Raw genomic sequence first — 15,037 nt, forward strand, 5'->3', positions numbered from 1 at the left:
TTGCTTCAAAGCTTGTTATCAACGTGCTCACGTAAGAATGAAACATTATTCTTCCTCCTTTCCAGTATAAGCCAGAGCACTGCTGTGGTTACACTGAATAAACACTGCAGACTTCACTGGGCTGCTGAATGAGACTCTAGAAAACTTGCCGAGGATGAGGATGAGAATGAACTTACCGGAGGCCCTGCGGGGCCTGGTTGACCATCGTTACCCCGGGCACCCTATGAGGGAGAAGAAGGAAGTACCCATGTGAGAGGTGCCCACACATCCAGTCCCCCCCTGCCCACAGCCGAACCACACAGAAAATGTAGGAGATGCATGCCCAGGGTGCCCCAGCGCTGAGCATGAAGCTGGCGAGGTGTGAGCTGCAGGACAGCTCCTCTGGAGGGAGCGGCCCCAGACCCCCTCCACGGTGGCTGTGAGAATGGGTGCTCAGGGACAGAGGCGGGCTTGTTCTCAGCTTAAACGAAGCCTGGGTAATTTCTAAACTTCCGTTTAGACCCCAAGTATCCCCAGTTCCAAGGCTGAGTTATTTAAAGACAACGAATTGAGACAAAAGAAAACGAAACAGCCAAGCAGCCACCCTAACTCACTTCCTCCCGCCTGCTCACAGTGGGAAGTACTTTCAGGGCCTGGTTAACCTCCTTGGTTAAGGCTTGTCTGACCTCCTTGGTTAACGCCTCTCCTTGGTTAACTCCAGGATGCCTCTGCACTCTGCCTCCACCCCTCTGCCACCTCCACAACCTGCTCCTAAGGAACGCAAAGATGCCCGCAGGATGTCTGCCGCCAGCCCAGGAAGAGGCCTCATGATGGGGTCAGGGCACTGGGCATGGTCCGAGAACCATATCTGAGCTCGTGTCTCTGAGACTCCTCACACAGAAAGGCAAGGCTGCCAGTTCTTTCTCTATATGACTTGAGCTTTGAGGGTCTTTTCCCCAGGTTTGTGGTGAGCACCCCCAAGTTTCTCTCTCAAGGCCCCTCAGGGCCTAAGGAACTTCTACTCAAACTCGGAACCATCAGGCCAGGCAGAGCTGGGCCTGGCACCTGGTCCTTGGCAGGGGACCAGAGAGGCCAGAAGGAGACCTTTCCCCCGCTGAGCCCCTCCTGCCTGCCTCTGCCCCTCCTCAGAAGCTGAAGATCAAGGATGCTTTAGGGGGAGCTCATGTCTTAAATAAGACTCAGGTCTTCTTTCTGGCTATGGTCCATTTCTCCTGACTGAGACTCTCCAGATTGGCATTAAACAGGAAAGCAAGAGAAGACTTAGAAAAAATGTCAGAGGGAATATAAAGCCTTGGCATTGGCCACAGCCCCTCTGGACCGGCCTAACTGCTTCTGGAAGCTCTGGAGCACTCTCCCTCCAGGAGCTGGCCAGAGGAGAGGCCCGGGGCTGGGCATGAGCGAAGGGGAGCTGCAGTACTGCTGTGAGAGGCCAGGGCTGGGCTGGCTTCTGCGGCTCTTCCTGCAGCAAGGCTGGGGAGAGAGCAGTCTGGCCCAACAGGGGCACATGACTGCAGCAGGCGGAGGTCAATCCAGCCCAGTCCCTGGCCCAGCCTTCACACCAGGCCCGCCTTCGGAACTACGTGACATTGTCAACCTTCTATGCCAAATCCTATGCACAGCTTGCCAACCTGACTACCATGGGGGCAGGAACCAGCAAGGAGGACAAAGAAGCAGGACCCGCTGTGCCCAAGAAGGAGGAAGAACAGAGCAGGGGATGCAGCTCGCTTTTGCCCCTCATGGGTCGTGGGCACCGTGGCTCCAAGTCTGGCCAAAAAGCCACGAGCCAGGTCTTGCTAATCTGCAGAAATAGCAGTGTTTCTTGGCAGGCCCAGCACACTCTAATCCCCTCACACAAAGTGACCCGGGGATAAGGCACTTCAGCAGCTCTGGCTGACAAAAGGAGGTTGAGGCTGCCTGTTATTTAACAGATCTGCTTTTGAGGGAAATTTCTGCCAAACAGACACGTTATCTGGAAAGTAGCACAACTGAGTAAAGCTGATTTAGTTTGGCCAGCCCTGCAAGGACCTGTGGGGAGGGGCCTTAGAGCCTGGGTGGTTGGGTATGTAATCCACAGAAAGCATAATCTTTCTTGAACATGCTTTCATCATATCACTCGCCTGACCAAGCGCCTATAAGGGCTCTCTGTTGCTAAGAACCAGAGCTGAACACCTGCACCCTCCATCGGCTGCAAATCCCCACACTCTTAACTTCCCAGGTGAATGAGAGGCTGCTGGAGTCTGAGGCTGCAAAGCATTTTTTTCTCTTAAGCTATTTAAGCTTTCTGTGCCTCAGTTTCTTCTTCGCTAAAGTGGGGAGAATAACAGAATCTATCTCAGAGGATTTGAGGGAAGATTAGATGAGACAAAGCATATAAGGTATTAAATATAGGAAGTGCCTGTGAGATGGTGGTCCCTGGCGTGATATCATAGTGTCACCAGGAGCAGCAGCAGCATCGAGCATAAAGGCCTGTGAGCGGATGCTAGACTGCTATAGTGTTCTAGAGCATCATCTGAGCAAGGAGAAACAACAAAAGGTGGTACAGTATTGTAGCCAATTTAAGTCTGTCCATAAATTCAAACTGGATTGACTGGGGAGTGGGTGGGGGCTGTTAAGGGGGTTACCTGAATAATCCAGACTGGTTAAGAGAGAGTCTGCTGTCACTAACCAACTCTCCTACAGGCCACCCCTCTCCTTCGACTGTGCAGACCCGGCCTGGAATTTGTGACGGCCACACTCAGAGGGAATCCTCAGGGATGACAGTACTCTACACCTCACGGGGTTGTTTTGAGGGTCAAGGGAAATAACACTACATGAAAATGCCTTGTAAACTGTAAAGTGCTGGGCAAATGGTGGCTTCTGTCAATTACTCACTGCAGCGCCAGCAGGGCCAGTCCGTCCTCTCTCACCAGGCAGGCCGCGGGGACCCTGGAAAACACACCAGGACAGCATAAGCATGAGTTGGCTCAATGACACTCTGCACCATCACTTCAACCTGTGGGCCCTTCCCAGACACAGGAGGGGAGGGAGCATGCACGTGCCCAGGAGGCCAAGGTGCGGATGCCCCTGATTCCACCTTCCTGACTCATTCAGGACTCCTCCTTTCACACCAAAGGCTTTTCTGCCCAAGGAGAACACTCAGATGCTCCTGGCATTACCTACTGGGAGCCTTGTTACAGGCACATCTTGCTTCTTGCAATAGATGAGCTCCCCGAAATATTGAGAATAAACAGACTTTTTAAAAACTGAAGCCCACCTTAAAAGTGTTTTAACAGGGCTATTTCAAGGATGTGTTGGTGAAACCTTGAACGAATCATCTACTTGATACATTTCACTTTTTGCTCATACTTGGTTCAAATCTACAAAATCAACTATCTACTTTGCACAAAGGGAGCAGTGGTGCTCACAGTGGAACCAGCTGCTAGGCTTTCGGAGGTATCTGAAAAGCATCTGGAGGTCCTCCAGGGGTGATGCTTATACTCACCATTGGGCCCGGAGAACCATTCTCACCCGGGGAACCACTCTCGCCCTGGAAAAAAGATGCACAGTGTCAGTGACTGGGACCCTGTTGCCAGCCCCCAGAAAACTCCCAAGGAAGAGGCTGAAAGCTCTGGTCATCTCAGCTAGCACTGACACCCCTAAACTTCCGTTCTATGAGGGACAATTCCTCCAGCTCTCCAGGCCTGCTCTTCATCCATCAGGATATAGGACTGGGTGTTCCCAACCAAAGCTGCTCTGATGACCTAACTCCACTAAGTGCAATAGCATCTCCTTGACTGGAAAGAGAGCTCCTCGTCTCCCTCCATCCCCCGTGCCCTGTGCTTCTCCGGCCTTACCTTCACACCTGGAGCACCAGCTTCTCCCTTAGCACCATCCAGACCTGGGTAACCCTAGGAGACAAGAGAAAATGTTCAATCACACTTCTGGGGAACCCAAATAGGAAGATTCATGCCCCCAAATGCTTTTCTCTCCCCTGGCATTCCCTTCCTTCTAACACCCTCACCCATGATACTTACTCTGTGACCTTTGACACCAGGAAGGCCTGGGGTTCCCGGGAAGCCGCGAGCACCCTGCAATCCAAAGAGGAGATGTTCAGGGCCCAGAGCAGAAGAGCCGGGCAGAGGCTGCTCTGGGCTGCTGGGAGCCTTCAGAGCTAGCTCCCCGCGGCAGCCAAGGAGCAGGCGAGAAGCCCAGCACCCGGACAGCTCTTTCAGTACCTCCCAGAACCCCCCTCCTGTGCCTCACCCTATCTTATGCAAAGTGGGTATAAACGACAACAGCCCAGCCTCCCACATGGGGCCTGTGGTAGGCTCATAAACCTGATCATCAGCAGGAGGGCTGACATACGCTGGGACTGTTGGAATTTTGTTTTAGAAGTGAGCTAACTGAACTTGGATGAGCTGCCGCGAGGCCACTGCCTTGGTTGCAAGGAGGGAGACTCTGGGAATAAGGTTCGAGGCTAGGAAAGATGGGGATTTACCTGAGGGCCAGGAGGGCCTCTTTCACCAGATTTTCCAGGCTTTCCAGCTTCACCCTGAAGGGGGAGAGACGCACCTCAGCTTCCTCAGAAGACACATTAGCATCACTCCAGAGGGAGTCTCTCCTCCCAGCCCTCCTTGCCTTTTGCCCACGTGCTTCCTCATCTCCCTCACCTCCTTCAGGTTCCAGACTTCCCTCAATGCCTTCCTGCATCACCATGTATTCTTCCGGACAGCTGCATGTTGCCTGGGCAACCTCCTCCATCCCCACCACCTTCAGCTCCCCTAGTGGGCTTTCCGTCTCCTCTCCTCGGCTCCACTGACTTGGCTACACTCCCTAACCTCCAGAGTCTTCTACTGTCTAAGACGAGTCATAAGAACAGCTCCAGTGCCAACTCTTGTCTCTTCATTTCGTTTGCATCCTTCACAGACATCCTGAGTCAGGCTGAGCTTCTCCTCACTCATTTACAATTAAGATAACGCTGAGAGGTCGAGTGTTCCTTTCTTTGTTTTTCCTTCTCTACATCTTTCCCCTTGTGTTTTCCCTCTTCCCTTCTCTCACTTCTCAATTTCCCTTCCTGGAGCTAATGGTGTTTTAATTATTTCCCTTCCTAACGGGTCCAAAGCCATCCCCAGGGCACTTGCAAGCTAAGTTGCAAGTGGGAATGTAGACAGTAGACAGAGTCTGAGTCTCTGCTGGGCCAACCCAAGGGCACTTCCACCTCCCCGCCCCAGCACACACCCTCTCCAGGCCCTTTCAGATGAGGCAGCCCCACATTTGATGGCTCAGGTATACTCACATCATCACCAGGTTTTCCAGGGGGGCCAGGAGGACCACGGGGACCCATGGGACCCTATGAAATACAAAGCAAGAGAGTTTAAGAGACAGTTGGAGGGAGAAGGCACCTAATCAGGGAACAAAACTTTGGGACTATAGCTTTGGGAAGCTGGTTTCCCTATAAGGAAGAAAGATGAAAAAACCACTTTGTGCTGAGAGAAAGCAAACACATCATAGCAGAGATCATAGCGGGAGGTAGCAGACAGCACAGACCGGTGTGACCTAGAAAGGGGACTGGTAGAACAGAGTTCCTGGTGGTCCTTGCCACCTTTGGTTCTGTCAGAGTTCCCCCATAGCTAAGAAGTGACATCTGGATTTCCTCTGGGCCCTCTGCTGTGAGGAAGCACCAGATAGAGCCGGGAAGGTGATAGTGCTGGGGTCTGAGTGGTACATCATCGGAGGCTCCTGAGGAAGAGGGCAGGGCCCGTGCTGGTACTCACAGAGACGCCGGGTTCCCCAGGTTCACCAGGGTTGCCTTGAAATCCTTGAGGTCCCTAAAACGGAAAGTGAGGATACCAGGTTAACCCCCACAAGCTGACATCAGAGAGCTTGAAAGCAACTGCAAGGCCAAGAAGAAAGACCCAGTACTTACAGGAGCGCCAGCAGGGCCTGGTGGTCCACGTGGTCCCATAGGGCCCTGCGTTGGAACAGAAAATGAGGAGGTTTACTGGCAATGCTTCAACAGCGGCCTCCAGTGGGCCACCTCCTCCCAGCCAACAGCCCAGACAAAGGACAAGGAGCTATTCTGTGGGCAGGGGGCCTACCGTGGCTGCTCCCTCTCATTTCCCCCTCCCCACACAACAATCTATTTTTATTTATAGGCACCATTTGGACAGAGAAGCTGGCCTTGCTTTCTCCTGGACAGCAGCCATGTTTACTAAAGTCTGAGTTTCATTTAGCATGTGCCAAGTCAGAGCTCCAGGGCTGAGATTTCCTGCTGGAAGTCTTGTGGATGCTGGAGAACAGTGGCTGCTGTCTGCATTCTTCAGTTCTCATTCCAAGAGCAATAGCAACTGGCCTTCTAACAGATCAGCCTATATGCAGCTCTCCATCCTCATTCTTCTTAGTCACTCCAGCGCATCATTAAAACTGGCATCCATCGCCATTAAAAACCAAATGCTTTGGGCTAACTAAATGGGAGGTTACATAACGGATGGAGAAGGGCTGCTCTAAGCAATTATATGGAAAGTGAGGTTGTCAGAGTCTCTGGCTCAGCTAAGGGCCACCTCCTGCCATTTTGGCTGCAAAGAACTGATGTCTTTTCTTACCATTGGTCCTTGCATTACTCCCATCTGGGCGCCACCAGCCTTCTCATCAAATCCTCCAGCCATCTGGGCAGCAAAGTTCTGCAAATAAACCCAACAACATTAGGACCTTGAGAGGCCCTAGGTTTTTCCTACTTGTCTAGGTAAGATATATCTGGATAGAAAAAAAAAACTCTATTTAGATAAACTCTAATTGTTGGAGATTAACCTGGCATTGATTAGAATTACCAAAGATTCTTGAAGAATAGTTTTAGAAATGTGTTATTAGATGACAGAGGCATAATCATTTCCTTGGAAGACGAAGTGTTATTTGGAGGAGTATCAGTTACTTGCATTTCGTTTTATAAAATTATTTTTTTAATTCTAAAATTTTAAATACATTGTTTAACATATATTGAGAAATAGAACTAAAACATCACTTTTAAAGGAGTTTTTTTTTAAATTTTCTAAGACTTTAATGCCCAGCCTTAAAAGACCAAAATCAATAGTCTTGAAATGTTTTAACAAGGGATGTAGTAGGTGTCTGTGAGCCATTTAAGTTTAAAAATTTAAAACACAGCAAACATCAAAATGGCAAACCTGCATAAACTGGGCAATAATATAATTTGTTGATTGGTTTGATTCCAAAAATGACTTTCGCCACACACCTTCACTGAGTGGGGCTCTTTCATGAGAATGAATAGTTGCTTGGAATGTACTTGGCAGGGACCAAGATTAAATGTCTTCCAAGGACAGTGGTCACTCTTCTTCCAGGGAACTACAAGTACCCAGTCATCCTCTCCCCCAGCCCCCACACCCACTCCCAAGAATCAACCACATAGTGCAGACGCCAGGGACCCAGGTAACAGAAGACTTTCTTTGCAGAAACCCAGTGAGTGAAAAAAGTCAGCCCTTCGCACCACAGTCTCATGCCTAATATGTGATTCAACTAAATTATAGGCCGGGGGGAGAAGCCCATGGACAGGCTATGTACACACTGCTGGCAGCCCTTGGAGCCAGCCAGGTAAGTGTGAGTGGCAATTTAGAAGCCACATTTCTGGAGGGACAACTTGAAGGAAGGGGACAGAAGCATACTTACTCCACCAAGGCCAGGGGGACCAGGGGGGCCAGGAGGACCAGGGGGGCCAGGATTTCCAGGGGTCCCAGGCTCTCCATCTCTGCCACGAGGTCCAGGGGCACCCTTGGCAGAAAGAGAAAACGGCACCAATTTGAAGCAGTGTTTATGCAAGAACCATCTGTCCACGGGCTGCCCTTGAGGTGATCAGGCACATGGGGGGTCTACAAGAGTTGGGCAGCACTGTTTCTCTACTCACTTTTTCTCCTTTGTCACCACGATCACCTCTGGGTCCTTGTTCACCTGCAGGTCCCTGAAGGTGAAGAAAACATTGAGATGACAGCCAGACCAGGGGCCTGCAGAGCAGTAACTTGAGGAAGGGACGGAGGAAGGGATTTCTCCCTTTCTCACCTGAGGTCCAGGAGGTCCTTTGGGTCCTACAATCTGTGAGAGAGAGACCCACAGGGTGGCAGGTTAGAGGGAGCCCAGGGAAAGGACTCAATCAGAGAAGTAGATGCAACGTGGTGTGAGAATAATTTGTACTTACATCCTTGATGTCTCCAGGTTCTCCTTTCTGTCCCTGAAACATGACACATTTGCAGGATTGAGCTGAGCAAGCCCACCAAGCCCCAAGCACAAAACCCTGCCCAGGAGCCCCAGAGTCCAGGTGCCCTCTGAGACAGACCTCGACTGACGCCTAAGACCTCACAGGCTGGGTGAGCACAGTGTTGCTTCCAAGGAAGGATATATAAGGGCAAACGCAAAAAAAAAAAAACAAAAGAAAAACCCAAAAGACAAAAAGCAAACCCTTACCTTCGGTCCTGGCTGCCCTGCAAGTGGAAAAAACAGAGAAGAATGTAAGATTCCTGAGATGGGTAAGTACAAGCTCTTGTCACTCAAACACTCTTTAAGTGATCAAAGAAAAGGACACAACCAGGGAAGGAGGCAGCTTCCTGTTACTCAGCTGAACCCCTCTGCTGGGGTGTTAGAGTCACTGGGGTCCTGGGGGTTGTTGAGGTCCCAGGAGGAATAGAGATGACCCAGACTTTGTTATTCAGAAAGCAGTCAGCATGCAAAAGAGTGGAGCAGAGTGAAGAGCTCAAGATCTAATCAGCCTTGGAGAAAGAAGGCACCAGAAACTGCCAGAAGGTTCCGTCTCTTCTTTCCCCCACAGAGTAGGAAGCCCTTCCCACAGCCCAAGCCCTCCCAGAAGAAGAGTTAGGTGGTTAGAAAGGTCTTACATTCAAGCTGGGTCTCCTTGAAGCAAGCACAAAAAGAAACAGCAGGACATAGGAGTTATAAAGGGCACTGCAGCCAGTGCCATCCCAAATCAGTAACCCCTTCCCCCTTTGTAACAATGAAACAGTAAAGGCAATCAACACTTCGCTCACAGAGGCCCCCCAGAAACGCTCTGGGAATCTGGACCTTAAGGGCAGCTCTCCGGCACTGGTGAAGTGTTCAGGAAAGGCAACTTCTCGCTTCTCTTTCAACTACCTTCTCTACTTGAGCACGAAGGGAATAGTGAGAGCCACCCAAGAGTCCTAGACATGTGTCCCCACCCACCTTGCAGGCGGACAGGGCACGTGTTTGAATGCTGGGGAGGTCACCTGCACACACGTCATCCACCAGTGCTGGTTCCAGCTGGGAGTTAGTAACTACCCGCTGGAGCGCAGGCACCTGTAGCTCCATCCCAGCGCCATCTCCACCCTTCACCACCAGCACTCCCAGAGCCCAGCTCCTCCTGCTCCGATTAACTTGATTCTTAATTGGCAGCCAACACCATGAGTGGTAAAAACAGAAGGAAAGTGCCACCAATGTTCCACATCTCGGGGAGGGAGCCTGCCCTCTGGGTCTCCCTGCTGGCTGGCAGAGGCTTCTCCACACTGAAAACTGTATATTTAAAGATCTTCTATGGAGAAGACAAGGTGTGGTAACAGAGGAGGAATTAATCTGTGGCTGGGCCAGATGGAGAATTCGATCTCCATTGCGGCTCCAGTAGTTTCTAGGGATGATTCCAGAGAGGATACTTTTGTGGAATGACTTCTGTCCTTCCTTCTGTGTGTCTCGGAAGTGTATTTTTTGGAGGTAAATGTGGAAGGACCCCTCTAACGCCTCAAGCTCACTCAGTTTCAACCTGTAAGCGAGAAGCGGCCTTTCCTTTCAGCCTCAGCTGCTGGGGTCCCATGGATAACCAGTCCCTCTGCTCAGCAGAGACGACCAGCATCCATGGGAGGGCATTTGCTGCACCTGCAAGTAATTTATTTATGTGGAACAGGAAATAAATAAATTACGACCACTGGTAGTGGCGAGGTCAGTTGAGCAGATGGGGCAGCACTCTCCGAAGGGGGTCTCGGGGCTGAGGCAGTCTTTCATGTCTTCACAGATTATGTCGTCGCAGAGGACAGTCCCAGTGTCACAGACACAGATCCGGCAGGGCTCGGGCTTCCACACATCCTTATCATTATACCTCTGCCCGTCCTGCACACAGCTGCCAGTCTTCTCTGCACCAAGGGTGGGGCAAGGGAAGCAGAGAGTGACGGGAAGGAGAGGGTGGGAAGCCAGAAGAGAAAAAGAGAAAGAGGTTGCAGTCAACTTGACATAATTCAAATGCTGAAGAATGTGGGCTTGGGCCAATGGAACATAGAGATCTTGAAAATTATTTTTCTAAGACATCATTCATTCTTCCACATATTCAACAAAGACCTATTGTGTGCCTTGCACTCTGCTGTCTATTCACCAGTGAAAACCCTGACCCAGCAATGAAGGCGGGGGAGGGGGGGGCTACTGTACCGTATTCTCCTCATGCATGCATCCAGTATGGGGGAGACCTGATGATGTGGGGGGCAGGTTAGGGTGGGAGCAGGAGAAGATGGGATGCTGAGCGGAAACTCGGGGACTGTAAGATAGAGGAGAGGGGAAAATGGAGAGACCCCCTGGCACAGGAACACAGGCCTTCTTTTCTCTGCCTTCCTTTAGGAATTATGGGATTTGCTGAATACAACTGACAGCTAAAATTCAGAAGGCAGGCAGAAAATTCTACCCACGAAAATTAGAATCTATAAACAGCCAGGGTCCAAAAGTGGATATATGAAGGAGGGGGTTGGTGAAAGGAGGAGCTATTAGAATTAGGATCTTGTCCCATTCTTTAAACCATATTAGGATTAGGACCAATTGGGGGAGGGGCATAGGCCCTTTCAAACAAGACACTTGGGACCTAAGCAGACTAATAAAACGCCTTGGGACACAAGCAAGACCAAAGAGCTGATCTCCAGCTGTAGCCCTTCCTGGAGAGACCCTGCCTCCACCTGAAGACAACACCCCAACTTGAGGGGGTGCAGGGGGCTTTGATGCCCGGCCTGGGCTAAGACTAGCCAGTCCAGGCCGGGCCTCCTCCAAGAATACAGACCAAGAACGCACGGACTAGCTCCTCTCCACAAGCGCCCTGCCGTCTGGAATTCACCCTGCAAACGAAACCTGTGCTGACAAGAGCGCTCCGGAGAGGCCAAGGGCTGAAGAGGCCGCACCACGTGCTAGGGAGCGCCCAGCGCTGTTTTTCTCATCAGAATCCCCAAAGCAGTGGCAGCTGCAGGGCATGAATATAGGAAAGAGCCATAAACTAGGTGGGCGGAGAAGACACGAACGTAGAGAACTTGAAAACGATTTTTTTAAAGATATCATTCATTCTTTAAGGAGACGCTAAAAAATGTAAAGATAAATCTCTCTCTCTCTCTCTCTCTCTCTCTCTCTCTCTCTCTCTCTCTCTCTCGTTTTTTTTTTTCCACTAGAAGAAAGCCACTGAGCCCCTCGGCGAAATAATCGCGGGGAGGGTAGGGGATCCAAGAGTATGTACGGAAGCTGCTGGACACACCCACCGCTAAAACAGAAGGAGCTGTAGAAAGCAGGCGATGGGAAAAGGGAAGGAGGAGAGGTTAACGGTCTCCCGTCCGGACTAACGAAGAGCCCATCCTCACCCAAGAGGGCCCTGGGCGGAAAGAGAGGAAAATGCTGGGGGGGGCGGTGCACCCCGAATGCGGATCGGGTTTCCCTTGGAAGGGCGGCCCCGCGGTGAGCGAGCGCAGGGGCGGGGCCGGGCAGCGCTGGGTGTGAGAGCCGCTGGGTGACTCTTTATGGTTGCGGCTCTGGACACGGCTCGCCCACAGACACTGGGAGGGTGAAAAGTGGGATTAAATGACTGCCCCAGAAAGGAGCCAGCACCGTAACCGGATCCCCTAGGTGTGGACGGAGGAGCCCAGCACCACCATAATTGCAGTTCCAAACGGCTGCCGATAGCATCCCGGCGCGCCTGATCGGGTTCCGCTCATTACCGCAGCGCCGTATAAGTGATTCTTTGTAGCAGGCCAATTAAAAAGTTACCTCTTTCGGGGAATTGTTTTGCTTCGCCGCCGCTTTGCGCAGGGCTGGAGCCCGGGAGGTGGCGGCGGGCGGGCACAGGAGGGCATTGTGGGAGAGGGGGTCGGGGAGTCCGGGGGAACCCACTGGACCTCGCCTCTCATGAATGGGGCTTTTCTCGAGCGCACACAGAGCCCGATTCACAGGTCTCCGCAAGGAACCAGTTTAAATAAATACGGGCAGCATTTCAGCCCCATCTGGAAGCCATCGCTGCCAATCTCCCAACGCAAACAAGCCTCACAAAGGAGGATTGAGGTCTCTCCCCTGAACCGAGGAGCACTTTCGGAGGCGAAGGCTGCGAAGGGCAGATGTGGGTCAAAGACGCCGCCGCCAATAAGTTTCTCAACCTCGTGGAAAGATGGGGGGGAGGGGCGTGCCCCAGCGCTAGGTTTCGGACATTCCTGACGTCCACGCAGACTGCGCCTTTCCCCACGTCATATCTTTGGGTCCCCTGACCCGCGGAGGGGGTTACGCAGCTGAGATTCGCCGAGGCGCACAGTCGGCCGCTCGGATGCTCCCCACCCTGGGGAGGAGGAGCGACTGGAAGATTTGGGCCCAAGGAACGGTGGAATTCATTCCCTCCCGAGAAAGCTGCGGCGGTGAGAGCGCTCTGCCACTTAAATGAGCGCCTCTAATACCAGATGGAGAATTTAGGAATTATTTTAACGTCACCTAGCTAATTCCATTGCGCACTAAGGCAGAGGTCAGTCAAGAAGACAGCTTTGTGGATGTGTTCATGCAAATTTAGGGCAAGAAATATAGTCAGTCCTAGCCGGGCCACTAATAGACACACCATATTCCAACAAGTGTCCGGGAGCGCGCCGCCAGCTTAGCGCAGCGCCCGACGACCGGCCAGAATCTCCTGCCCCGGGCTCCTTGAGGCTGCGCCGCGGTCTCCAGTCCTGCCCCCGCCGGGTCAGCCGCTCTAATGAACGGAAAGTCCTCCCGGGCGCGCAGCCTTCCAAACCGTCTCCGGAGACAGCTGGTGGCAGGCGAGACCGCATAGAGCTTCGTCGGCAAAGGGAGTTTGATTCCCCCCTACCTCCCCAAGAAAAGTTTCCCCTGCGATTGATTTACAATCTGTAACATACAAAGACAGGGCTGGAATCCCAGCCCCGTAGGAAACGTGCCCAAACACGTGGGGAAAAAAAATCCTCTCTACCTAATACACTTTCCAGGCTTCGTTTGTCCTGAATATAATCCCAGACAGAGGGACTCTACCAAAGGAGGCGACGGAAAGGTGCGGCCCGAGCCGCCTTTGGACCACACTGTAAAACTGCCATCTCTAACTATATTCAGTTGACATAGTTATAGCAATCGACCAACCGTGCCTCCCTCCCCTGCTACACACGCACACGACACACACACACACACACACACACACACAGCCCGCAGCCTGGCTCGGCGAGTTTCAAAAACTTAGAAAAATAACTCATTGTAGTACCTCCGCCGGCTTGGAGGGAAAGACCGCGGGGAGGGGGCGCTATTTTCCGGGACGTTTGAAAAGCAGTCTGGTTGGAATGTTATCGCCTTTCAGATGGCCTCTCCTACGGGAAGTTTCTGTCCCCTTTAGAGGCCGGGAGAAAGCCGAGATGCGAATGGGGGCTGCACCTTGCTCCTGGGCCAGCCAGGAGGCGGAGGGAACCCGCGAGAGGTGCTGAGGTCTCAGAGCGCCTCTCCGAAGCCTTTCTTTGTGGCTTCGGATTTCAGCCCACCAGTTTCAGAGCATCTCCTTTGTCTAAATCCCCTTTGAACCCCTAGCCGCCAACCCCTGGACACGACTGCGAAGTCAGTCCCTTGGAGCTTACTCGCTCCTTCGCTCCTGCTCTTGCTCTCCTACTCCTCCCAAGATCCATGGGCCACGACCTGTTTTGCTGAACTCCGAGTGCTTCAGCGAGGCGAGTTGTGTGCGTGTGCGCCTAATTATCCAAGCTGGTGGAAAAGAGCGCGCTTAAATCTGTGCGCAAACCTCTCCGATCCTGCGCTTTACATGTTTAATTTTCCTGCGCAACGCCGGGACCTGCAAATGCCTCCAACAGCGACCTGCACCGAGGACGCTCGGACAGAGCCCCCCACCCGCAGACCTCCGCTCGGCGAGCTGCTGCGCATCCTGCGCCCAAGTCTCGGCGCACTATGACCCCCGGGAGCCGCTCTAATTGGGACCCGCGGGCTTCAGAGCGGGAGAGGGCCGGGAAGGAGGATGCAGAGGGACGGCACGATAGGGTGGCAGGCAGGGGCGGAGGGCGACTTACGGACATCCTGGCCGTGACACCGAAGGACAGCGGCGACGAGCAGCGTCAGCAGCACCAGCGTCTGGGGAGCCCCGAGGCGTATCATGGCTCACTGCGGGGCCTGCAGCGAGGCGGCAGGAGCACGGCGTGGGTCCGGGTCTCTACCGCGCCCTCATGCAGGAGGCTCTTGGAGCAGGAGGAGGAGGCAGGAGACCCGGCAGCCCAGCAGCGCTCTGCGTCTTCTCCCCGCCGCGGCGCCCGTTATATGCGCCGGGCCCCTCTCGACACTGGCGAACTCGCCCAAACCGCGGGCCGCCCCCGGCCCCCCGCGGGGCTGTAACCTGAGACCCCGCCCCCGGAGCCCGCCCAGGCCCAGCCAGAGCCCGCACCTGCCTGGGCCGGACCCCCTCTCCGCTAGCCCTGCTTCCCGCCCCCCACCCCTAGTGTGCCGAGTGGCCTGATCAGGCGGGGCGCAGAGACGGCCCCTGTCCTCCCCCCACCCGGGGCTGCAGCGCTGCCCCCTCGACCACAGGCGGGAAGGGGGGCCTCCGGCCCCTCCTCTCGGAGTTCTGCCCGGATTGGAGGGGCGGGGGCTGTTTGCAGAGGCGCAGGCCGCGAGCCCCAGACCGTGGACGGAAAAGACTCTGGAAGGAGGAGGGAAAGTGGTAGAAAGGAGCAGCAGGGCTTTGAAGGAGAGGGGGCACTGCGTTGGGACCTTGGGCGGGGTTGGGGGTAGGGCGCATGGGGAGACCTCGAAGGTATCT

At 53.3% G+C, this 15,037-nt stretch overlaps 1 protein-coding gene across 2 annotated transcripts in view; it reads right to left on the reverse strand.

Moving 5' to 3' along the window:
* Window positions 1-14,552, reverse strand: part of COL2A1 (collagen type II alpha 1 chain) — a 31,440-nt gene extending 16,888 nt beyond the window's left edge. Inside the window, exons 1-17 of one of the 2 annotated variants that reach the window (XM_070621132.1) lie at window positions 14,295-14,542; window positions 9,927-10,133; window positions 8,446-8,462; window positions 8,180-8,212; window positions 8,044-8,076; window positions 7,892-7,945; window positions 7,657-7,758; window positions 6,582-6,659; window positions 5,906-5,950; window positions 5,754-5,807; window positions 5,276-5,329; window positions 4,478-4,531; window positions 4,014-4,067; window positions 3,834-3,887; window positions 3,482-3,526; window positions 2,872-2,925; window positions 177-221 (exon numbers count right to left, since the gene is read on the reverse strand). In XM_070621132.1, the coding sequence (XP_070477233.1) occupies window positions 177-221; window positions 2,872-2,925; window positions 3,482-3,526; window positions 3,834-3,887; window positions 4,014-4,067; window positions 4,478-4,531; window positions 5,276-5,329; window positions 5,754-5,807; window positions 5,906-5,950; window positions 6,582-6,659; window positions 7,657-7,758; window positions 7,892-7,945; window positions 8,044-8,076; window positions 8,180-8,212; window positions 8,446-8,462; window positions 9,927-10,133; window positions 14,295-14,379 (1,068 nt within the window). In that variant the 5' untranslated portion in view covers window positions 14,380-14,542. Of the gene's footprint in view, window positions 1-176; window positions 222-2,871; window positions 2,926-3,481; window positions 3,527-3,833; window positions 3,888-4,013; window positions 4,068-4,477; window positions 4,532-5,275; window positions 5,330-5,753; window positions 5,808-5,905; window positions 5,951-6,581; window positions 6,660-7,656; window positions 7,759-7,891; window positions 7,946-8,043; window positions 8,077-8,179; window positions 8,213-8,445; window positions 8,463-9,926; window positions 10,134-14,294 lie in introns of both variants that reach the window. The other variant, XM_070621133.1, reaches the window with a different exon arrangement.
* Between the last annotated feature and the right edge of the window lie 485 nt (window positions 14,553-15,037).

Source organism: Equus przewalskii, chromosome 5 (genome assembly GCF_037783145.1).
Source record: "Equus przewalskii isolate Varuska chromosome 5, EquPr2, whole genome shotgun sequence".
Lineage (NCBI taxonomy): Eukaryota > Metazoa > Chordata > Mammalia > Perissodactyla > Equidae > Equus > Equus przewalskii.